General features: G+C 35.6%; 6 protein-coding genes across 11 annotated transcripts; all 6 read left to right on the top strand.

Moving 5' to 3' along the window:
• The first annotated feature begins 1,833 nt into the window (after window positions 1–1,833).
• LOC147791529 (uncharacterized) lies at window positions 1,834–2,451 on the top strand. Its single transcript, XM_087126184.1, has one exon. It carries the CDS (start codon window positions 2,002–2,004, stop codon window positions 2,272–2,274), a length of 273 nt encoding a protein of 90 aa, XP_086982310.1. The 5' UTR covers window positions 1,834–2,001; the 3' UTR covers window positions 2,275–2,451.
• Window positions 2,452–5,039: 2,588 nt separating this feature from the next.
• LOC147791528 (O-methyltransferase 16-like) lies at window positions 5,040–7,141 on the top strand. The gene is made up of 4 exons (XM_087126183.1): window positions 5,040–5,543; window positions 5,614–5,927; window positions 6,042–6,106; window positions 6,698–7,141. Exons 1-4 carry the CDS (start codon window positions 5,110–5,112, stop codon window positions 6,992–6,994), a joined length of 1,110 nt encoding a protein of 369 aa, XP_086982309.1. The 5' UTR covers window positions 5,040–5,109; the 3' UTR covers window positions 6,995–7,141.
• A 1,735-nt stretch (window positions 7,142–8,876) lies between these two features.
• LOC111800838 (cathecol O-methyltransferase 1-like) lies at window positions 8,877–10,596 on the top strand. The gene is made up of 4 exons (XM_023684713.2): window positions 8,877–9,365; window positions 9,498–9,811; window positions 9,919–9,983; window positions 10,083–10,596. Exons 1-4 carry the CDS (start codon window positions 8,962–8,964, stop codon window positions 10,377–10,379), a joined length of 1,080 nt encoding a protein of 359 aa, XP_023540481.2. The 5' UTR covers window positions 8,877–8,961; the 3' UTR covers window positions 10,380–10,596.
• Window positions 10,597–14,375: 3,779 nt separating this feature from the next.
• Window positions 14,376–16,111, top strand: LOC111800840 (cathecol O-methyltransferase 1). The gene is made up of 4 exons (XM_023684716.2): window positions 14,376–14,892; window positions 15,015–15,328; window positions 15,434–15,498; window positions 15,660–16,111. Exons 1-4 carry the CDS (start codon window positions 14,459–14,461, stop codon window positions 15,954–15,956), a joined length of 1,110 nt encoding a protein of 369 aa, XP_023540484.1. The 5' UTR covers window positions 14,376–14,458; the 3' UTR covers window positions 15,957–16,111.
• A 1,212-nt stretch (window positions 16,112–17,323) lies between these two features.
• On the top strand, window positions 17,324–19,051 carry LOC111800841 (cathecol O-methyltransferase 1-like). 6 transcript variants are annotated; one of them, XM_023684718.2, is made up of 4 exons: window positions 17,324–17,850; window positions 17,998–18,311; window positions 18,423–18,487; window positions 18,624–19,051. In XM_023684718.2, exons 1-4 carry the CDS (start codon window positions 17,417–17,419, stop codon window positions 18,918–18,920), a joined length of 1,110 nt encoding a protein of 369 aa, XP_023540486.2. In that variant the 5' UTR covers window positions 17,324–17,416; the 3' UTR covers window positions 18,921–19,051. The 6 variants fall into 6 exon arrangements, with proteins under 6 accessions (XP_023540486.2, XP_086982306.1, XP_086982308.1 ...); XM_087126180.1 differs by having other exon boundaries at window positions 18,423–18,538; XM_087126182.1 differs by having other exon boundaries at window positions 18,420–18,487.
• A 736-nt stretch (window positions 19,052–19,787) lies between these two features.
• On the top strand, window positions 19,788–24,310 carry LOC111800829 (vacuolar cation/proton exchanger 5-like). Its single transcript, XM_087126423.1, has 12 exons — window positions 19,788–20,078; window positions 20,834–20,978; window positions 21,062–21,129; window positions 21,241–21,269; window positions 21,877–22,073; window positions 22,173–22,385; window positions 22,783–22,917; window positions 23,011–23,127; window positions 23,207–23,260; window positions 23,647–23,772; window positions 23,895–23,991; window positions 24,066–24,310. The coding sequence occupies exons 2-12, from the start codon at window positions 20,862–20,864 to the stop codon at window positions 24,092–24,094; spliced, it is 1,182 nt and encodes a 393-aa protein (XP_086982549.1). The 5' UTR covers window positions 19,788–20,078; window positions 20,834–20,861; the 3' UTR covers window positions 24,095–24,310.
• The last annotated feature ends 110 nt before the right edge of the window (window positions 24,311–24,420 follow it).

The raw sequence follows: 24,420 nt of genomic DNA, 5'->3' as shown, positions 1-24,420 counted from the left end.
AAAAGTTTAAAGAGACGAAAATTCAGAAACAGTTATTCAACCATTAGCAGATATTGTCCTGAGTTTTCTCTTTTTGTCTTCTGCTCAAAGCCTTTACAACACATTGTTAGGAGAAGGTTTCCACACCCTTATAAACAGTGGTTTGTTCTCCTCCCAACCAATGTGGGATATCCCATTATAAGTTCAAATGATACACCATTAATTAATTAAATTATTTAATCAATCATTGTTTATTCATTTACGATAGCTCACTGCACGGTAAATTATATTAAAAGTTGCACGCTTATGTGTTGTCAAGTTTTGTCCATAAATATAATCATTATAAATCGATGCTTTACAAGTTGTTGGTAATTAAAATTACGTGGAGTCTATTTTACCTTTGTAATTACATCTTATATCTTACTTACAACTTACTCTAAATCAGCTCCCTCTCTCGCCAATGAGAGAATGCAGACTCCATTATTTTACTCTTGAATCAACAAATCAAACCACAATCTTTCACATGATTACGATTCAATAAAATATATATATATATATATATATATATATATATATATATATATATATAATAATAATAATAATAATAATAATAATAATAATAATAATAATAATAATAATAATAATAATAAAATAAATAAATAAATATTTTGTGATCCAGTCTTACATAAGCTCATAGATGAGAACACCCTCCCTAATATTCTAAATTAACAAATCTAAAAAATAAATAAATAAATAAAATTAATAATAATAATAATAATAAATAAATAAATATTTTGTGATACAGTCTCATTGTATAGAACACCCTCACTCACTTGCATGTACATGAATAATTTCGATCAAATCATTTGTAACAATTGTCAAGTGGGCCATATCAACATTGTTACAAGAATAAGACACTCACAACCATCCGTATAGTATGTACTCTTCACGCTATTCTTTGAACGTGATCATTTGTATATAAAAAATTAGTGGATAATATTAAAAGTATAAAAAAAAACAAAAAACTTATTATTAAAAATTAACTCATAAAATTCACTCGTTCCCAAAACATTAATTATTTTTATTATTATAATACAATATTAATTTTGCGATTAATTTCCTTCGTAAATTTTAATTATTAATTAGACATGTACGGTAGACCGGTAGAGTTCTTAAAATAATTAAAAAAAATGACCCAACACAACTTTGAGACAAACGCAAATTACAAGAGAATCTAAAAGCGAAATAAAGTAAAAAAAAATATCCGATATAAGACAAAATCAGACTAATATACAAAAAAAATAAAAAAAAAATCAGATCATCGAATAATTTTGTGTATAATAAAATCAATTGTTTACTTTATCATAAAGTTTTTTTTTAGTCTATCTAGGCATAAGGACTAAAATAATTTCATAATAAAAAACTTAGGAACTAAGATATATAATTAAAGTTGAGGGACTATAGACTAAAATAATTATATAAAAAAGTAAAGTACAAATTAAATAGAAAAAGACAATATATATATATATATATATAATAAGGTCAAAATTATTGATTATTTAAATATAGATTGAGAGCTTATTGTGAGTAAAAGGTACAATAAAAGAATTTTGCGCACATGGTTTTAATTAAATACAATAATTCATTTTTCAATGTATTAATTTCGTGATGTCCTAAATATTATTAGTAATTTAAATACATGATTTTTTAAAAATTATTATTTCTAGTAAATATTAAAAAGTTATGGGAAATAAATAATAATTTGTGGAGGAAAAGGGGGTGTGGTGTAAATAATGAGTTTTATAAGGGCAAAAGAAGTAAATAAAAGAAAATTGCCCATTTCTTCGTTACCAAACATTTTAGTCTCGCTCGCAGGGAATCTCTGCACAGTGCGCAGAGAAAGAGAGAGAAAGAAGAGAGAGAATTCCATTTCCATTTCTTTGATTGCTATCTCTTTGAACGAAGATTCGTTCATTTACAGTTCGAATTCCATTTGTTCTGCGTCTTCCTCAAGCTTCATCCATGGAGATCCCTAGCAAAGTGTGGAAGTTCAGATTCCATTTCTTGGCTGCTCTAACTCTATGCCTTACACTCTTCTCCCTCGTCCTCCTCGCTCCTAGATTGCTCTCTCTTGTCGCCTACTTTTGGCCTCTCCTCCTCTCCACCGCGCTCTTCCTCCTCGCTGTCCTTCTCTTCGCCAACGCCTCTCTCCCGCCGCCGGATAAAACCGGCGAAGGCCTTCTCAACTATGTCGCCGGACACCTCGACCTTGACGCCTCGCTCAAGACTGATTAAACTACGGTTCTATCTCTGACTTTTACTTCTCTGTTTTTTGATCTGTACTCGAATCTGATTTCTCCGATCCATTGTTTCTCTAATTTATGTACTCAATAACGGTTATGTAATGAAATCTCCCTTTCTTGACGCTGATCTGATGTGTTAATTGATGAGGATGCCTCTGATTTCTGTTTTTGAGATTGGTTACTGGTTGTGTTTAGATCGAAGATTTTGTGGTTTTCCTTTCTGTTTCTTGTGAATTTCAGTTGTTGATCCGATGGATTTGAGCTTGAATCGAGTGGGAGATCTCTTTTTCTGTGCTGTTCTTTTGATTTTTGAATTGTGTTGATTTCAATTTGTTTTGTTTTTAATTTTTGAGGAGATATGATGATTATGATGGGGACGAAATGAGATTCGGATGCTCCGTCAATGAATATCGTCGTTGAGATTTGTCGGACGTTATAATAGGGTTCTTTGTGGGTCCAAAATTTCGAACGTTACTCTTATTGAATGAAGACTTTCTAAGAATTTATGGAGAATTTGAAAGAATCTTGATTTTCATTTATTTAGAATCAAATAAAATAATGGAAATGCGGAACAATTCATAGCCATCAAATATACAAGTTCATCTTTGAGTAAAAAATTTATTTTATCTCTATAATAAATTCATTTCTTAATAAATAATTTGTTTATAATTCAATTATAATCGAAATCCTTCCTAAGCCACGAAGAGTTAACTTAATGTTTAGTATTTAGTGTATAAGAAGAATTAAGTTAAGTTCAAGTTTTGTATGTTTAAGAAGATTTACGGTGACATTCAAGTAAACGAGGGGTATATGAATATGTCGAGACCATATCTAAATGAGAGTGATCCTTATAAGATAGGATGACTAAGAAAAATTTAAAAGAATTGAAAGTCATTACTTATACCAACAATGTATACCTTTCTTTTAAGGGGCTCAATCATAAGAACTTCATGGTCAACGATGCTTTACTTGGAGAAAATTTGTGTCCAATGACCTCCTAAGAATTTGCATAGGATGCATGTGAGTGAGAACCAATCATGCTGGAAGTACTCGTGTTGGTCATGGAAGCGAGGAGTAAGTAACTTGACCACGTCAGAGGAAATGTAGGAGAATGTCATGATCGTCATGTGTCGAATCCAAATTCAAATCCTAGACCTGAATCGTTTCAATTTAAGTTAACTTCAGCTATTTAATCTTCATGAAGAGTTAAAAGTTAACTTTAGGTCTCGAGCGATCATGAAAAGTTAAAGTTTAATATACCTCGTGAAATTAATACAAAGAATGTCAAACCCTATTTTCGATTTGGTCGAATTGATCTTACAAAAAAAAAAAAAAAAGATTTAATCAAGTTTTCAACAACAAAATGATAAATTACACCACCATAACCTTCAAGAAAGTTGTCAAGTCCTACAACGGCTTTGCATATACAAAAATTCTTTGTCTCGCTCTTACATTATGATGAAAAGTGTCACGATCGTGCTTGTCCAAAACATGTTATTTGTGACCGCGCATCGAATGTTCTGGTCATGCTTATTTAGAATGTGTTGTCCATGACCGCATGCCTATTCCAAACCCCTTTCATTTGAGTTAGATAAGCCTTTAATGTTCTTATTGTGTCAATACCGGGGTGTATGACCGGTCACCAAAATTATATCTACACTTGGTAGAGCTAAAATGCCCCAAAATGTACAACAAAGGGATGTGACTAGTTATCAATTCTTTCTACCCGAGTTACATGCTATCAAAATTGTAGTTGTTGTCTATTCACTTTTAGCTCATAACATTGATTTCTTTAAACGCATTTTCTCGCTCACATTTTCTAAAACATTTCTCTTAAACGTAACTCGAGACTTGATTTTACGTCAAGATTGTCTGCAAAGTTCGATTTCCAAATGACTCGAGACTCGATTTTACATCAGGTTAGAATAGATGCCGCACAATCGTTGTCTCGCTACCATGAGAGTGCGATTGCGATACATAACATGTGGTGGTCAGGTGTTTGTTGCTCAACTATAGAGACACTTAACGCTTACGACCTAAGCAAAGTATATAAAACTCAAAACTTTGGGATCCAATACCAACTATAGCTAACAAACTTCTTAAACAAAATACAATGATTCGCTACAACACGCTTGCTATGGATAAGGAATATAATCTCTATTGATACGATATTTTTTTGGGAAACAAAAAGTAAAGTAACGAGAGTTTACGCTCAGGTGGACAGTATTATACCAATGTGGAGGGTCGTTGTTTCTGTAAGTGGTATAAGAGTTATACACGGGTATCAGAGTCATGCACTTATCTTAAAAAAGAACGTAAACACGTGCAACTCATGTCGTTACAATTTGTGGACCCCAATATGTTGTTTGAGAATTTGTCTTTTATTTTCTTTGGGCATAACAACCCATCCTCAACGTGCACACATTGACCTGAAGTTTTTCTAACGTGAAATTAGTTTCCAATGCGTAATTGGTTAATTGGTTAATGCAAGTCGTCCATTTGTCGTCTTAATCTCCTCGTTTACTTTCTCGTACAAAAAGTTAGCTTCGGGTTTAGTATGTGTGTTAGGTTTATTTGAAATGACCGTTCAATAAACTTCTGATTGGTCGAATTGGCTACTCAAATGAATCGAATAGAGTTCAGAAGCTAAACCGACCGAACGTTCTCCTTTTAGGTTAAGTTGAGTTAGGTCATCGGTTTATCCACGTGATATTAATAATTAACAAAAATATATTTTCTTTTTATAAAAGGCGACAAAAGAAACCTCACATGCTCATTGCACACCACCAACCTTCAAGCTTCATCTTCTCATCACAGAGCTCCGGCAATGGCTTCCACGGCGAAGGAACAATCCACCATAGCTTCCTCCAACTCCGACGACGGCCAAGAACAACAACACTACGCTTATGCTGCGCAATTGGTTACCTCAACGGTTCTGCCGATGACACTCCAAGCAGCCTTCGAGCTCGGCTTGTTTGAGATCTTGGCCAAGGCCGGCGATGGGGCCGAGCTGTCTCCGATCGAGATAGCCTCTAAGATAACCATGTCGAACCTGGATGCAGCGTCGATGATCGATCGGATCCTGAGGCTTCTGGCGGCCCACTCCGTGGTGGGGTGCTCGGTGATCATTGATGAATATAGGAATCATCAAAGATTGTATAGCCTCACGCCCGTGGCTAAGTATTTTGTTCTTAACGAACATGGCGTATCGTTGGGTGCTATTTTATCGTTGATCCAAGACAAAGTCTCGCTCCAAAGCTGGTTTGCTCTTTATTTTGATCTTTTGATTGATGATATATTACGAGCATTTAATCACAACACAAAATTGCAGGAGTGAGCTCAAAAACGCTGTGATCGAAGGAGGAGTTCCATTCAATAGGGCTCATGGGGGACTTCATGCCTTTGAATACCCTCGCTTGGATCAAAGATTTAATCAAGTTTTCAACAACGCAATGATAAATAACACTGCCACGACCATCAAGACAGCCGTCAAATGTTACAACGGCTTTGCAAACCTCAAGCAACTAGTTGATGTTGGTGGCGGCCTTGGGTTCACCCTTAAAATCATCACGTCTGCATACCCTTCAATCAAAGGCATCAACTTCGACTTGCCTTATGTCATTAAAGATGCACCGTCCTATCCATGTAAATAATTTCTTCCAAAACTTTATTTTTAATTTTGATTTCTATAATTTCAAAAAAAAAACAATTCACTATTATTCATGTAGCTTAATTATATTCGAGAAAAAACGTTGACAGGTGTGGAACATGTTGGAGGAGACATGTTTAAGAAAGTTCCAAATGGAGATGCTATTTTCATGAAGGTTAGTTTTCCATATGTATATGTATTTATTTATATATATATGTAGATGTATATGTATATATATGTGTATATATATATATATGTATATGTATATATATGTATATAATCATTTAAATTTATATATATATCTATATATCTATACACATAAATATATATATATATCTATATATGTATACACATAAATAAATATATATATATATATATATATATATATATATATATATATACATAAATATACATATATATCTATACATATACATATACATATATCTATACATATACATATACATATATATATATACATATACATATATATATATATACATATACATATATATACATATACATATATATATATACATATATATATACATATATATATACATATATATATACATATATATATACATATACATATATATATATACATATATATACATATACATATACATCTATATATATATATACATATATATACATATGTATATATATATATATAGATATAACCTTTTAAAGATTATCTCTAGTTTTAATGAAAAAGCATTTAAATTTAGGTAATTGATAATGATAAAATATTTATGTAAGCTTATAGTGTGTAATTCATGATTGGAGTGACGAGCAATGCGTGAAGCTATTGAAAAATTGCTACGCTGCGATCCCAGATGACGGGAAGGTAATCGTGATGGAAGGAGTGGTTTCGACGGTGTCGGAGACCACGGACGCAGCCAAAGCCGTCATCCAATGCGATATTCTTATGATGACTCAAAGCATAGGAGGAAAGGAGCGAACTCGCGATGAATTTAAAGCCCTTGCAACCAAAGCTGGCTTTAAACACATCAAATTCGTCTGTTTCGTAAGCAATCATTGGATCATAGAGTTCTTGAAATGAACGTATTTTGATATTTAAGATGGTGTTTAGTTCAATACTTTGTTTAGAATGTCTGAAAAAATAATACCCGATAATCAAATAATTGTATTTGGTGTTCGCATTAAAAATATTTTATTAAATAAAACTTTACTATTCTTGTTGTGTCAATATCACCGTGTATGACTCGTCATCAAAATCATGTCTACATGGCTAAATGGTTCAAAATGGATTGACTAGTTGTCAATTCTTTCTACCCCGAGTTATATGCTATCAAAACTATAATTGTTGCTTATTTGCTTTTAGCTTATAACATTGATTTCTTTCAACGCATTTCGTCGCTCAAGTTTTCTATAACATTTCTCTCAAACGTGACCCAAGGCTCGATTTTACGTCACGATTGTCTGCAAAGTTCAACTTCCATATGACTAACTTGTTCACCGAATTAGAATAAGTGTTGCACAATCGTTGTTCTGCTGCTACAAGAGTGCAATTGCAACACAAAACATATGGTGATCAGGTGTTTATTGCTCAACTATAGAGACATCTAACGCTTACGATGTAAGCAAAGTATATAGAACTCAAAACTTTCATACCCACAACTCTAATGCTTAGGCCTCCATCCGTTTTAGCCCATATTCACCATTTACCAGAAGATTCAACCTATATTCACCATTTAACAGAAGCAATGATTATTAGTACTATCCTACGTAACGATCCATAATGGTAAGGACCTGAACAAGTGTAGACTGAAATAGAAATGATAGTATGCAATTTGATGCGTGATTACGTCGAGACCGAGAAAAAAAAAAGACCTAAAATTATGTGGACTAAGAATAGCTGAGCGAACGATCGAGATGGAAAGAAACATAATTAGAAATTGATAGGGATCGAGAACAAACGAAAGTACATACACGAGATGTAACATGCGAATGTTTTCGCATGTTTTTCAGGTTAGGCGGTTACACGATTGATTGTTTAAAGTGATATCTCAAACTAATAATTTTTATTTTCTATATGTTTAGATATAAAAAGTATGTTTTTGTATGATTTTATTTTCTTTGCACCTAACAATCCATCCTCTCACGTGTACGCATCACCCAACCACCCAATCACATGAAGTTTTTTTAATTAGGCTGGTTGTTCATTTTTTTTAAAATTATTTTTTAAAAAATCATATTTATTCGATATTAATTACTAAAATTTTAACGTTCCGATATCAAATATTCACAAAGAAATCTAAATTAGAAAAATATCTAACCCAATTTAACTCTTATTTTTTAGGTTACTCTTACTCCCGTCCGGATAAATCTGACCCCTTCCCCTATTCCCGCCTACGTATATGGAATATTTTAAGAAGTAAACATCTTTCTTAGTGGCACGGTCTGTGAAAAGAATAGGAAAGGTGACTTCACTATATTTCTTACCAGGAACGAGCCCTATCACAAGAATATTTCTTTTAGTGGGACTATAGTTCTGAAAAAAGACAGATTGCCCATCTTTTCTTTAATATCGGGAGAAATACTATCGGGGGCTAACTCAAACCCTTTGGGTAAAATAAGAACAGCCCCCACATTCAAACCGCCCCTTTTGGTAGTATAAATTATTTAAATTATTAAATTATATGAAAACACCTTTCGCTAACCCATATGTTTGTTGGATGAATGTCTCACGTCAGTATTTAGGGAATGATCATGGGTTTATAACGAAGAAATACTATCTCCATTGTTATGGAGTCTTTTTGGGAAGCCCAAATTTAACCAATTTATGCTCAGAATGGATAATATTATAGGAGGGTAGAGAGTTGTGTTCTTCTAAGGATCTGATCTTTAGCTAAATATAAAATAATAATTAAAAAAAAAATGTTTTTTTTTCTTATTATAAAAAGCTAAAGTGAGTTAACAAAAAAACCTCACTTGTATATTGCACCAACCAGTACAAAAGTTGCTGCTGCAGCCTCGGCTTCCCCTCCGGCGAAGGAACAGTCAACCATGGCTTCCTCCAACTCCGACGACGGCCAAGAACAACAACACTACGCTTACGCTGCGCAATTGGTTACCTCAACGGTTCTGCCGATGACACTCCAAGCAGCCTTCGAGCTCGGCTTGTTTGAGATCTTGGCCAAGGCTGGCGATGGGGCCGAGCTGTCTCCGACTGAGATAGCCGCTAAGATAACCACCTCGAACCCGGATGCAGCGTCGTTGATCGATCGGATCCTGAGGCTTCTGGCGGCCCACTCGGTGGTGGGATGCTCGGTGATCATTGATGAAAATGGGAATCAGCAGAGATTGTATAGTCTTACGCCGGTGGCTAAGTATTTTGTTCTTAACGAAGATGGCCTGTCGTTGGGTCCTATTTTATCGATGATTCAAGATAAAGTCATTCTCCATAGCTGGTTTGTTCTGATCTTTTGATCGATGATATAATATGAGCATTTTCCTGAAAAGAAAATTGTATATACTAAATAATTTCAAAACTCGATTTAATTCGTAAATCAAATGTACTAAATTCAAAATTATATTTACAGGAGTGAGCTGAAAAATGTTGTGATTGAAGGAGGAGTTCCATTCAATAGGGCTCATGATGGACTTCATCTCTTTGAATACAATGGTTTGGATCAAAGATTTAATCAAGTTTTCAACAATGGGATGATAAATCACACCACCATGGTTATCAAGATAGCTGTTGAGTCCTATAACGGCTTTGCAAACCTCAAGCAACTAGTTGATGTTGGTGGTGGTCTCGGGGTCACCCTTAAAATCATCACGTCTGCATATCCTTCAATCAAAGGCATCAACTTTGACTTGCCTCATGTCATTCAAGATGCACCATCCTATCCACGTAAACAATTTCTTCTACAACTTTATTTTCAATTTGATTTTTATAGTTTCAAAAAAATTCAGTATTATTCGAGTAGCTCGATTATATTCTAGAAAAAATGTTGGCAGGTGTAGAACATGTAGGAGGAGACATGTTTGAGAAAATTCCAAACGGAGATGCTATTTTCGTGAAGGTTGGATTTCTAAATAATGACATTTTTCTCGTCGCTTAAAATCATAAAACTTAGATAGATTTACGTAGTTAATGATAAAGTATTAATGTAACTTTATAGTGGATACTTCACGATTGGAGTGACGACCATTGTGTGAAGCTGTTGAAAAATTGCTATGTCGCCATCCCGGACGACGGGAAGGTCATTGTGATGGAGGGAGTGGCTCCAACGGTGCCGGAGACCACAGCCGCAGCGAAAGTCGTCATCCAAGGCGATGTGCTTATGATGACTCAAAGCATAGAAGGAAAGGAGCGAACTCGGGATGAATTTAAAGCCCTCGCAACCAAAGCTGGCTTTAAACACATCAAATTCGTTTGTTTCCTAAGCAATTATTGGATCATAGAGTTCTCGAAATGAACCTATTTTGATATTTAAGGTGCCCTTCTGCTGTGTCAATAAGGGATGTATAACTAGTCATCCAAAATAATATCTACATCCGTCACGGCTAAAATTGTTGGGTTTTATGTCCTAAAACTCATAGTTTGGAAACAAAAACATATTCTATTTTCAATAAAGTTATTATTGTTGTTTATTCAGTAAAGATTGTTATTGAATAAAGTGAACTTTAAGATCATTATCTAAATCCAATAAACTAAGAACACTCTGGTTATAGTATGATTACTTGAACTATATGTAGAGATATACGAGTGGATCAAGTTCAAGTATATAGTCAAAATGATCTATAGTATAAGGATAAGGCTGAGTATCTTAATGGGGACACTATGAATGCGGCCCACTTTTGTATATGATATAAACAATGTGATCACTAAATTGTACATGTGGAGACATGTAAGTGGAGGCGTCCTATGCAATGATTATTGCATAAGATCGAACCATGAAGAAAACGACCACTCTCACTTTATAATGTGGTTTATTGTTGAGACTGATTTTCTTTTCATTCGATGACCTAGGTAACTCGAGCTAACCATGAACTCGTGTTTATTCGGAATTATCCTTAGATATGCATGGGTGAGAGTGGCTCGAGTTTGCCGACTCAATAGGCCTCCCATTTTAGGGGTAAGACTGGGTGAATAGCTGGGGACGTGGGGTGCAAGATGGAATTCACTCCTACCCACTTTTAGGGATAGAAGAGAGGTAGGTCAGCCTCCCATTTTAGGGGTAAGACTGGGTGAATAGCTGGGGACGTGGGGTGCAAGATGGAATTCACTCCTACCCACTTTTAGGGATAGAAGAGAGGTAGGTCAGCCTCCCATTTTAGGGGTAAGACTGGGTGAATAGCTGGGGACGTGGGGTGCAAGATGGAATTCACTCCTACCCACTTTTAGGGATAGAAGAGAGGTAGGTCAGCCTCCCATTTTAGGGGTAAGACTGGGTGAATAGCTGGGGACGTGGGGTGCAAGATGGAATTCACTCCTACCCACTTTTAGGGATAGAAGAGAGGTAGTTCCCTTAAGTACTGACTCCAGGTCTTGAATAAGGGGCCCCACCCACTCATTGGCGTGAGAGAGATTCGGTTTACTGGTTGGACCACAAACCAATTGTTCATGAGAGGATCAGTGGGACATAAGGAACAAGAAGCAACTTTAGGGGTAAAACGGCTAATTGACCCAGCTTTAGCTACGAACAACCTGTGAAGGATCAACTTACTAATCATGGTTATATCAAATGGACAGAAATATATCTATAGTGAGGGGAGTGCAACTACTAGGCTATAGTGGAGTGTCATAGTAGTTAACGAGTGTTGTTGATTAACAAGATTAATGAGTTTAACCGGTTAATCTTAGGTCATTGGAGCCCATGATCTATAGGTTCATTAGGTCCCTCTGCTAGCTCATATCAGACTAAACAATAGAACAGTGTGACGAGTGAGTTCGAAGTGTTCGAATTCAAATTAGGGAATATGCGCTACATATATACGATATATTTAACCTCATTTTTGTTTTATTTACAAATTAAACAAAAAGAGAGAATTTGAGATATTTAAATAAGTTTTAAATATTTTAATCAAATATTTAAAAAGAGAGAATTTGAGTTAATATTAAATATTAATTAAATAGTTTAATTAATTATTTAATATTACTTTAGTTTGAAATTAATTATTCAAATTAATTGTTGAATTAAAATGAAGAAAGTCAAAATGTTGACTTTATTTAATGGAAAAATCCATGAGGTGTCAAAATTTGGTGATCTCAAATTTGCATCAACATGCAAACATGACTCTATAAATAGAGTGATCATGGTGCATGAAAGGTCTTCTTGGTGGAAAACCTTGAGACAAACACTCTCTTCATATATACAAAATCTCTCCCAAGTTTAGTCACTCGCCGGATTCCACAATCCCGTTCTAAAGTCGGAGGATAGTGGAGAAGACACTAGTGGTGGTTCGAAGCTGGTTCGGGAGGAAAAAGGAATTTGAACTACAAAATGTTAGTATTCAAACTCATTAAGTTTTAATACTTATGAACATGCTAGTTATTTACTATAATTGATGTTCTAAAAGTGCCTAAGATCCAAATTGCTTCCGCGTGTGTTATATTAACACCATAAAAAATGACACAATATGTACTATAAGGGATGTGACTAGTTGTAAATTATTTGTACTCGAGTTATATGCTATCAAAACTATTGTTGTTGCTTATTTGCTTTTAGCTTGTAACATTAATTCTTTCAATGCATTTTCTCGCTCACGTTTTCTATTACATTTATCTCAAACGTGAACCGAGACTCAATTTTACATCAAGATTGTCTACAAAGTCCAACTTTCATACGGCTAACTTGTTCACCAAGTCAGAATAAGTATTGCACAATCGTTGTAATGCTACTACAAAAGTGCAATTGCGACATAGAACGTGGTGATCAGTTGTTTGTTGCTCGACTATAGAGACACTTAACACTTACAATGTATGAGCTCTAATACGAACTATAACAATCAAAACTTCCTAAAAAAAATATAGTAGATTCATTGCAACATGCTTGTTATACAACGGTTGTTGAGAATCGTTTCAGTCTCCCATTAACGATACAAGAGACACTATTTCCATTGTTAATACAACCATTCGAGTAAACCAAAAGTAAATTCAGGAGAGCTTATACTCAAAATAGACAATGTCATACCAATGCACAGCGTCATGATTCCTATAAATAGCATCAGAGTCATACACTTATCTTAGCTTAGTCATATCAACAAAAGTGTCAAAGGGAGAAGTTACGAGCCTTAGACTTTACTTTGTTTGAAGATTCCATAAAAGGAATTGTGAACGACCGCTTAGAATAAATGACAATATCAATGAGAGAAATTTAAATTGAATTCAAAAACCTAAAATTGATTGAAATGTCATTCACGTGAAGCTGGACTCTTTCATATCAGAACAACTCTGAACAATTTCACTAGTTCGACATAATTCATTGCCGCCGAGCGCCACCACCACAGCCGTCGTCGCAATCTAAATTATCGGTTTGATTGATTCATTTTTTTTTTTAGAATTATATAAATTATTTTTATCTTAAAAAAAAAAAACTCAATTATCACGTGTAAACACGTGCAAGTAATGCAATTACGTATTACCCAAGTACAAAGGTGGCTTCAGAATTCAAAAATTTGTGGGCCCCAGTGATTTGTTATGAAAATTTGACTTCTCTTAAGACTCCTCTCATATGTACACGTCAACCAACCACTTGTCAATGCTGACGTGTCATTAAAAATTATGTGGACAAAGGACAGTTTAATTCATGCAAATATAAAAAAAATTATTATTTCTTATTTTTTTCTTATTTCTGGTCAAAACACGTGTAACGCACGTAAAGACATTTCCGCGTAGTATAGTATAAAAGGCGGCTACACAATTCAACAATATGTGGGCCCCCACCACTTTGGGCCTAACAACTCTCATATGTGCACTTCACCCAACCACACAACGACATCAAGTTTTTCAAAGGTCATATAATTAAAAGTGATTTTCGACCTAATCCTCTTATCGTTTACTTACTTATACAAAGACTTAGTTTCGAGTTTCGAGTTTAGTATGTGTATTAGGTTCATGGTTGGTCGGGTTGACTACCGTAAACAAATTCAATAGAGTTCATTAGCTAAACTAACCCAAGTATTGTTCATCGTTCTTTAAAAATTATATTTACCCATTATCCATATCATATTAATAACTAAAATTTTAACATTCACATATAAAATACACACGCCAGAACCCATTACGTTACAGACGTGAAATGATCTTAATCTTAAATTTGGGTCGGAACCCTATTTTGTGTTTGGTCAAATTCAATCTTAAAAAAAAAAAAAACCTTAAAATTTTAAGTTGATATAATAATAATTAATATATATATATATATATATATATATATTGGTATAAAAGGACCTCACATGTTCATTGCACACCACTAGCCTTCTATCTTCTACACCAACCATTAAAAAAGTTGCTGCTGCAGCCTCAGCTTCTCCTCCTCATCACAGAGCTCCGGCGATGGCTTCCACGGCGAAGGAACGCTCAACTGTGGCTTCCTCCAACTCCGACGACGGCCAAGAACAACAACACTACTCTTACGCTGCGCAATTGGTTACCTCATCAGTTCTGCCGATGACACTCCAAGCAGCCTTCGAGCTTGGCTTGTTTGAGATCTTGGCCAAGGCTGGCGATGGGGCCGAGCTGTCTCCGACTGAGATAGCCACTAAGATAACCACCTCGAACCCGGATGCTGCGTCGATGATCGATCGGATCCTGAGGCTTATGGCGGCCCACGCGGTGGTGGGGTGCTCTGTGATCATTGATGAAAATGGGAATCAGCAGAGATTGTATAGCCTTGCGCCGGTGGCTAAGTATTTTGTTCCGAATGAAGATGGCGTGTCGTTGGGTCCTATTGTATCGATGATCCAAGATAAAGTCTTTCTTCATAGCTGGTTCGTTCTAATCTTTTAATCAATGATATATTAGGAGCATTTTATCGTAATTTTGTACATACTAAACAAAACTCGATCTAACTCGTAAACCAAATGTCCTAAATTTGAAATTATATTCACAGGAGTGAGCTCAAGAATGCTGTGATTGAAGGGGGAGTTCCATTCAATAGAGCTCATGGGGGAGTTCATGCCTTTGAGTACCCTCGCTTGGATCAAAGATTTAATCAAGTTTTCAACAACGCAATGATAAACTACTCCACTACGGCCATCAAGGCCGTTGTCAAGTGCTACAACGGTTTTGCAAACCTCAAGCAACTGGTTGATGTTGGTGGTGGCCTCGGGGTCACCCTTAAAATCATCACGTCTGCATACCCTTCAATCAAAGGCATCAACTTCGATTTGCCTCATGTTATTCAAGATGCACCTTCCTATCCAGGTAAACAATTTCTTCCCGAACTTTATCTCTATACTTTTAAAAATTTTCGAGTGGCTTGATTATATTAAATTTGGAGGATAATTTGTAAACCAAAAATGTTGTCAGGTGTGGAACACGTAGGAGGAGACATGTTCGAGAAAGTTCCCGAGGGAGATGCTATTTTCATAAAGGTTAGTTTTCTATATATCTTTATTTCAATATGTTAATATCACGTAGCATTAACACTCGTAAGCTTTATAAAAAAAGTTTATAAATTATCTCTTTTTGAAAATTTATTAATATTTTTGAAACGTAATCGATAATGATAAAGTATTTATGTAACTTTATACAGTGGATACTTCACGATTGGAGTGACGAACATTGCGTGAAGCTACTGAAAAATTGCTACGCTGCGATCCCGGACGATGGAAAGGTAATCGTGATGGAGGGAGTGCTTCCAACGGTGCCTGAGACCTCAGAAGCAGCTAAAGGCATCATCCAAGGCGATGTGCTTATGATGACTCAAAACCCAGGAGGAAAGGAGCGAACTCGTGATGAGTTTGAAGCCCTCGCAACCAAGGCTGGGTTTAAACACGTCAAATTCGTCTGTTTCCTAAGCAATCACTGGATCATAGAGTTCTTGAAATGAACCTATGTTTACTTTTTTTTAAATAATGTCGGTGCTTATTTATTTTAGTACTTAAAAAGAGCCGTTTGGTTCGATGTTTTGTTTAAGATGCTGGAAAAAATTGCAAGGTTTTGACAAAAAATGAGCAGAAATATAAACGGAGTTTGGAGTGATGATATTATTGAATACTAAACTTGACTTTTATAGCCTTACATATAAATAAGTAGAGAGATATAAACTAACCATAAAAATAATGTCCGAGAAAATAAGGACCCGTGGTGGTGTAGGTTAGGAAGCTAGAATTATTAAGGAAACTAAGTGAACGTTCAAAAAGAAAATATCACGACGACACTTGGAATAAGCTTCAAAGGACAAACCCAAGTACTTATTTTAGGGAGAACGTCGGCCAACCAAGTAAGTGGTCTTACTATCCGTATGGTTAGAAATTGATGTTTTGTATGATGACACATATCTCGTGGTTCTTATCTCGTGGTTCTGCACGTGTCATATGCTTGATATGTGTGATATGTTTAGGAAATGATATGACTATGAAATGTTGGTGGTGTGTTATGTTAAAGTTTGACACGTGTTATGATGTGACGTACTGGGGACCTCGTGCATCATTGTGTGTTCATGCATCAGGGAGCACCACTCTTTTTATGATGGTACGGACGCTACGAGGCAGGAAAATGATCATTATATTTATTATAATGCTGCGATGGTTGCTATTCCTAATGAGTGTCCGACAACAATAGCTCTAAAGAATGCTAGCCCAACCAAGAAAGGGGTTCAGAATGTGTGTGAACCGACTAGTGAGTCCATACTCGCACGTGTGAGTCATGTATAGAACAATAAATACACATTCAATTACCCGTTTATGACAGTGGCCTAAGGGAATATAGATCGAAAGGATAGGTCTCATTCATGATGACGTGTGTTTGCATTGAACTCAATATTGGGTCACTCACTGTTATTTCTATTTCAGATAAAGGTAAGACACCCTTGTGCAGTTTACGACGGTATCGCAAGTCCAGACCATGACACATGCATAGGATATTGCATTCATCTTTTAGACTTAGGTTAGAATATAGTGTTTTTAAAGACGTTTTTGAACATGTAAGTTCACGACAGTGTTTTATGTTGAAGTTTTAAATGATTATTTCCCCATAAATGAGTACGTTAGGTATACTAACTACTTTAGACTACAAAATTTATAGGTTCGTTACACGAACTCCGTTTTCGGTTTTGTCAAATTGACCTATCAAAAATGTTTTAACTTGCAAATTAAACCGAATTTCTTTTTTAGTTGATAAAGTAATAATTAAAAAATATATTTTTTCTTTTTATAAAAAGCTAAAGTGAGTAGCCAAAAAAACCCCATATCCTCATTGCACACCACTAACCTTCTATCTTTAACTCCAACCATTAAAAAAGTTGCTGCTGCAACCTCAGCTTCCCCTCCTCATCACACAGCTCCGGCGATGGGTTCCACGGCGGAGGAACAGTCAACCATAGTTTCCTCCATCTCCGACGACGGCCAACAACACCAACATTTCGCTTACGCTATGCAATTGGTTACCTCATCAGTTCTGCCGATGACACTCCAAGCAGCCTTCGAGCTCGGCTTGTTTGAGATCTTGGCCAAGGCCGGCAATGGGGCCGAGCTGTCTCCGACTGAGATAACCGCTAAGTTAACCACCTCAAACCCGGATGCAGCGTCGATGATCGATCGGATCCTGAGGCTTCTGGCGGCCCACTCGGTGGTGGGATGCTCGGTGATCATTGATGAAAATGGGAATCAGCAGAGATTGTATAGCCTTACGCCGGTGGCTAAGTATTTTCTTCTCGATGAAGATGGCGTGTCATTGGGTGCTTTGTTATCGATGATTCAAGATAAAGTCTTTCTCGAGAGCTGGTTTGCTCTTTTCTTTACATTTTCTTTTCTTTTGATCGATGATATATTATGAACATTTTAAATAACACTTTGTTTATCAAAACCGTAATTTCAAAACTCGATCTAATTTGTAAACCAAATATCTTAAAATCGAAATTATATTTGTAGGAGTGAGCTGAAGAATGGTGTGATCGAAGGAGGAATTCCATTCAATAGAACCCATGGAGGAGTTCATGCCTTTGAATACCCTCGCTTGGATCAAAGATTCAATCAAGTTTTCAACAACGGAATGATAAATCACACCACCATGGTCATCAAGGTAGTTGTCGAGTCCTACAACGGCTTTGCAAACCTCAAGCAACTAGTTGATGTTGGTGGTGGCCTCGGAGTCACCCTTAAAATCATCACGTCTGCATACCCTTCAATCAAAGGTATCAACTTCGACTTGCCTCATGTCATTCAAGATGCACCATCCTATCCAGGTAAATAATTTCTTCTCGAACTTTATTTTCAGTTTTGATTTCTATATTTTAAATTTTTTTTACTATTATTCGAGAATTTGAGGGATATTTGTAAAGCAAAAATGTTAGCAGGTGTAGAACACGTTGGAGGAGACATGTTTGAGAAAGTTCCAAAAGGAAATGCTATTTTCATGAAGGTTATTTTTCTAAATACATTCTTATTTTATAATATTCTGATCTCGAGAATGGTACGATATTACCCAATTTGAGCATAACTTCTCATAGCTTTACTTTGAGCTTCCCAAAAGGCCTTACCGTAACATTTTTATATAGTGGATACTTCATGATTGGAGTGACGAGCATTGCGTGAAGCTGTTGAAAAATTGCTACGCTGCCATCCCGGACGACGGTATGGTAATCGTGATGGAGGGAGTGGTTCCAACAATGCCTGAGACAACAGCCGCAGCGAAAGCCATCGGCCAAGGCGATATGCTTATGATGACTCAAAACCCAGGAGGAAAGGAGCGAACTCGCGATGAGTTTAAAGCCCTTGCAACCAAAGCAGGGTTTAAACACGTCAAATTCGTTTGTTTCATATGCAATTTCTGGATCATAGAGTTCTTGAAATGAACTTATATGTCTACTTCCTCACACTTGTACCGTTTTCAATGTTTTGTTTAGAATGTCGGGAAAAATAATATTCGAGAATCAAATAATTGTATTTGGTGACGCATTAAAAATTTATCAAACTTTGATGACTATGATCTCTACAACGATGATCTACGTAAGTAGTCCATCAAGATCCAACATTTCTGCCATACGAATGAAATGTTCATATTTTTCCTAGACTAGACCTGGACCGAACTTGTGCCTTCACTTTTTAAGGTTGGGTTGGGTCATATCGTGTTAGGCCAACCCAATGATAAGGGTGATCAGTGTTTTTAACAAAATCTAATATGCAGACTAAATACAGGTTTGTACAAACTCAAATACTAATCCTTAGATTCTATCTCGGGTAAGCTTTAAATCTTTAGACGTGGATATGCTGGTATTGACCTTCTAATTTATGGATCTGTTTCTAGTCGGGTTAATCTAATTTATGGATCTGTTTCTAGTCGGGTTAGATTAACCTTAAATTGTCGATCCTTCAAATTCTTGAAGTGTCGTGCACTTTAAATATTTCAACTTGCCTTCAAAGCATTTTCAAATTAAATTTTCTTTGTTACCCGAATTTTGACTCCTGAAAATAATAATAAAAAAATTATATTAATTGTAAAAAAATTTAAGAGTATTAATCAAAAAATTAAATATTTTGAGGTATTTTTTAAATTAAAGAAATATTTATTTATTATTATTATTATTATTTTTTAAGTTGGAAGGATATTATTCAAATATTTACAAATATATATATATATATATATATATATTTTTTATAGATAAAAGTATAATTTTTTTTTAATTTATTAATTTAGTATTTAAACGGAGGCTGCCGTAATTATTTCAAAATGGAGAGTGGCAATGGCTACCGACTTTGGAAGACAGACGTGAAAAGCACACAGAGACAGTCGTCGGAAGAACGCCAACGCTTCAAATTTCGAAGCAATTCGGTGTTCCATCTCTTCTCTGTCGAGTGAATAGCGCACTATCATCATAAAGCTTCATCGGATTTCTTTACACGTCGTAGCATTTTTGCGCTCTGGAACGTACAAAATTTGTCACTCTTCTGTTGGTTCTGGGTTAGTCGATCAACGACAATCGAACCTTGTCTTTTGGTTTCTTCGTATTCAGGTTGATTCTTCACGAGATTCTTGCTAACCTGAGTTCGCTTCAACTCTTTTCAATCTCTTTTTGTTTCGCTTATCCACTAATTACGGTAAATCACAACGAACTTTGTCTTCTTCTAAATTTGAGTTGGATAGTGTATGCTTGAAGTAGAACAATTTGAATGTTAGCTGTTTCTTTCTTCGGCCTCGAATTTCGGTTCGTATTTGTTTTCTTTTGCTTGGATCGAGAGCAGAGGACTGGTGAATTCGAGGATTAGGTTCTGAACTTTTCATTCTAGTCCATGTGGATTCAGCTGTTGGTGTTTAATTTGGATTACCTCATATTTAACCTTGATTCAGTAGTTGATCCTTTTGTACAGTTTTGAATTTAGAACAAATATGATTCTCTATAGGTTGATACATGTGCATGGATGTATTTGAAGTTTTCTGGATTTGTATTAATAGGATATTCAAACTAATCAGCTGCATAAATACTTTTATATTTGGAAATCTATATTAATCTCAACACAAATATATTGGCAATTCATGTTTTGTTCTCTGTTCCTCTGTTATATGGCTATTGATTTTGAAGGATTCTTGTTTTTACGTATGGCTTCCTTGTATGGTAATAATATAAGGGTTGGATGAGGAGAACCTTTATAAGGGGTTCAGTAACTGAGATTTTAAGGGTGCAGCCTTTTTGTTTTTTTTTTTTTTTTTTTTTGTTTTCCTTAAAAGAATGAAGGATGCTGTCTATTAATGCTGTCGTATATGAAACAGTTCTGGAAGGTTTCAAGTTGGTACGAGAATGTCGGAGAGTTTTGCTTACAAGAGCGTGAAGATTGTAATCTTCTCAAATAAACTCAACTTCCTTATGTCTTTTGGGCCGCTAGCAATTCTTGTGGATAAGTTGACTGGACACAATGTAAGTTAAAGACGTCACTGTTGGGTATGAATTAATATCAGTTATGGATTATGTGTTTGTTGAGGTCTTTATGTGGATTACAGAGTTGGGTCTTCTTCCTGAGTCTATTGGGTATCATACCGTTCGCTGAGCGGTTAGGTTATGCGACAGAGTAAGGACTTCGGGATCTCACATTTAATGCTAAATTTCTACTGGTTTTTTTTTTTTTTTTTTTTAATCTAAAATGCTTTTTGCAGCTCATCTAATTTTTCGTTTGAAACAGGCAGCTGGCTTTTTACACTGGGCCTACAGGTTGAGTCTCGATCTCAATTTCACACGACTATGATATTCTGAGTTCTTTTGATATTTGGAGTTAAGAAACCTGTTCATGGGATGTTTATGAGTTTATATAGCTTTTCTTTTTGACACTGGGATAACTCATGATGATTGTATGTTCAATGATATGCCTTAGGTGTTGTAAAATATCTGCAACTGCAAAAATGCTCTTTTTGCACTGTAACTCCTGGTGCTGATTCATCTGTTGCCATTAGTCTACTGAACGAGTACAATCCTCAGAAGGGGAGGGAGAGGGGGAGGGAGGGTGCTGTCGTAGTGTACTATATACAAATTATCGTAGTTGTGAAAATCTCAAGTGTATTTGGTAGGAAAAACATTAGTGTGCACATACGCACATCAAAGAAAAAGTAATTACAAAGGTATAAGGGGATCAAGCGTCCCCTTAACCGTGTAAAAAAGTGGTAAACCTTTCGTATTCTGATTAGGCGAAGTTTTCTTTTTCAATTAACTATTCTTCCATATGCACAGCTGTTTCATGCCTATTCTGTTTTCTTTTGGATTTGGTTATAATGATCCATTATTTGTTAAATTTTCTCTACTCACTTGACGATTGAATCTGCAGTTGGCGGTCTACTAAATGCTACTTTTGGAAATGCAACAGAACTCATCATATCAATTTTTGCACTGAAAAATCAAATGATACGTGTTGTTCAGCTATCCTTGCTAGGCTCAATTCTGTCGAACATGTTGCTGGTGCTTGGTTGTGCGTTCTTCTGTGGTGGGCTTGTTTTCAACAAAAAGGAACAGACTTTTAACAAGGTATAAAGGTTTCAGTTTCACCCCAACCCAGGAATGGCTTTTCCTTTTACCTATTAGTTTTTAAGCTACTTTTTGTGCTAAAGCTGAAATTTCATGTAGGCAGCTGCTGGTGTCAACTCAGGATTGTTGTTAATGGCTGTCATGGGCCTTCTTTTTCCTGTTCTTCTCAACTACACCCACAGCGAAGCCCATTTTGGGAAGTCGGAATTGGCACTTTCTAGATTCAGCAGTTGCATTATGCTTCTGGCTTATGCTGCTTTTCTTTTCTTTCAGTTAAAAAGTCAGAGGAATAATTATTCTTCCGTTTATGAGGTTGATTATGTTATTTTTGTTCTTTCTTTGAAGTTATGCATCATCATGGAAGATAATTTGTGCTGTCTTCTGCATAAAATTTATTCTTTGTGGGGCTTATAGGATCTCAGGCAGTAGGGTGTTCCAGTTGTCCTAAAAGACCCTCATAAAAGTTTGGAATGGGTGCAATGGTCTTAGTCATATATTAGTTTAAATCCTGATAAAAAAAATCCCCAAAATATAGTCATAGTTTTTGTTTTGATTGGTTAAATGATGGCAGACCAGAATGAAAGATAGGAGGGTTACCATGAGTCGAATTGGATGCTCTTTTGTTGACCAGCCTCATATGTTTTTCCCCCATTTTACTTGATATTTTTGTTTACTTAGTAATCCACGTTCTATTGAGCTGCAAGTTCAGGAAGAAACTCGGAGTGAAGAAATCTCAGATGAAGATGAAGCTCCTGAGATCACCAAGTGGGAATCAGTTATCTGGCTATCAATTTTGACTGCCTGTATCTCTGTTCTATCAGAATACTTGGTCGATGCAATCGAAGTATTACTTTTTATTTCATCGCCTTCTTGATCATCTGAGTAAAGGCTTCAACTTTTGTCAAGAAGCTTAGCTTATTAATTGATTCTTTTACAGGTTGCATCTGAATCATTGAAAATCCCAGTGTCGTTTATTAGTGTTATACTGCTTCCGATTGTAGGGAATGCTGCTGAGCATGCAAGCGCTGTTATGTTTGCTATGAAAGATAAGCTTGTAAGCTTTAGAACATATTATCCATCCAAATTCCTTGTGATGTAAAAACGGACTGATGCGATCTCTAGTTTCTTGGCAGGATATTTCTCTGGGTGTAGCTATCGGATCATCAACCCAGATATCTATGTTCGGGGTAAGTAATTGTATCCATTTGAACATGATGCTGCAGAGTCCTTATTTCTTCTACTTGCTGTACTCTACAAATTCAACTTTTAGTGTCCTTCTGTCACTTTGTCATTGCGAGCCTGTGATGTTTCTCTGAATTTGAATCTGCATCGCGATGGCCTTCAGCTGATTTGTTCTTACTTGTGTCCCATAGCTAATGAATGAAGTATTGAAGATTGTTTTCTACCGTCGGTTATGAGTATTTTTTATTTCTTCTTTTTAATTACATTTACTTTTTCAACTTAATGTTGTTAGTTTAAACTTTTAAATTTAATGTTTTAATTTTCTTTCTTAAAAGTTAGATCTTGTTTTATTCTCGACATTTGAATTTCTCAAGTCATCTCGTTTTGAAAGTCGATGCAGATTCCCTTCTGTGTGGTAACTGGGTGGATTATGGGTCAACCAATGGACTTGAACTTTAAACTCTTCGAGACAGCTACACTTTTTATAACTGTGATAGTAGTAGCTTTCTTGCTGCAGGTATGTAATCAAAATCTGTTCTTCATATCTTGGAATATAAATTCTTCTTTTACTTCCCATTTCAGAATAATCAAAGACTTGAGTTTATTCATCATCCATGTAAAAGTTACGTTTTTCTACAGGAAGGAACTTCAAATTACTTCAAGGGACTTATGCTTATCCTTTGTTATCTGATAGTGGCAGCTAGTTTTTTCGTGCACGTTGATCCTCCATTACCCGGTGAGTAAACGTGATAGCTCTATATTTTCACCATTTGAAGTTGGCTGAAATGTTCAAGTTTTTATTTGTTTTAGAGGGCAAACTGGAGAGTTTGAAAGCGTAGCTGAGGAGGAACCTTCAGTGAAATTTAGAAGGGTTCTCTCCATGAAAACTTAGCTCAAAGGTTGTGTTACAATGCAAGAGGTGCTGTGAGTGCCTAAGCATACTGGTCTATCTTAGGCTTTTTTTAACGAGGAAACATGATTCGGTGTAATTTTACTGTAAATATTGTTCATTTCCAGATGCTAGACCTGCAACTTTTGTGAATAAAAATGTGTTTTGAAGAAATACTGAGGTGATCTTTTAGGTGGCTATATTCTGTGAGAGAAAAAAAGACCTGAAAGCCACGTGTCCCCACAGCATATGATTAACCTTACATAAAAGTCAACG

The sequence above is a fragment of the Cucurbita pepo genome, chromosome 8, assembly GCF_057944985.1.
Source record: "Cucurbita pepo subsp. pepo isolate OVF chromosome 8, ASM5794498v1, whole genome shotgun sequence".
In the NCBI taxonomy this organism is placed as follows: domain Eukaryota; kingdom Viridiplantae; phylum Streptophyta; class Magnoliopsida; order Cucurbitales; family Cucurbitaceae; genus Cucurbita; species Cucurbita pepo.
The sequence above is the reverse complement of the archived record's forward strand: the minus strand, read 5'-3'. Positions and strand labels throughout refer to the sequence as shown.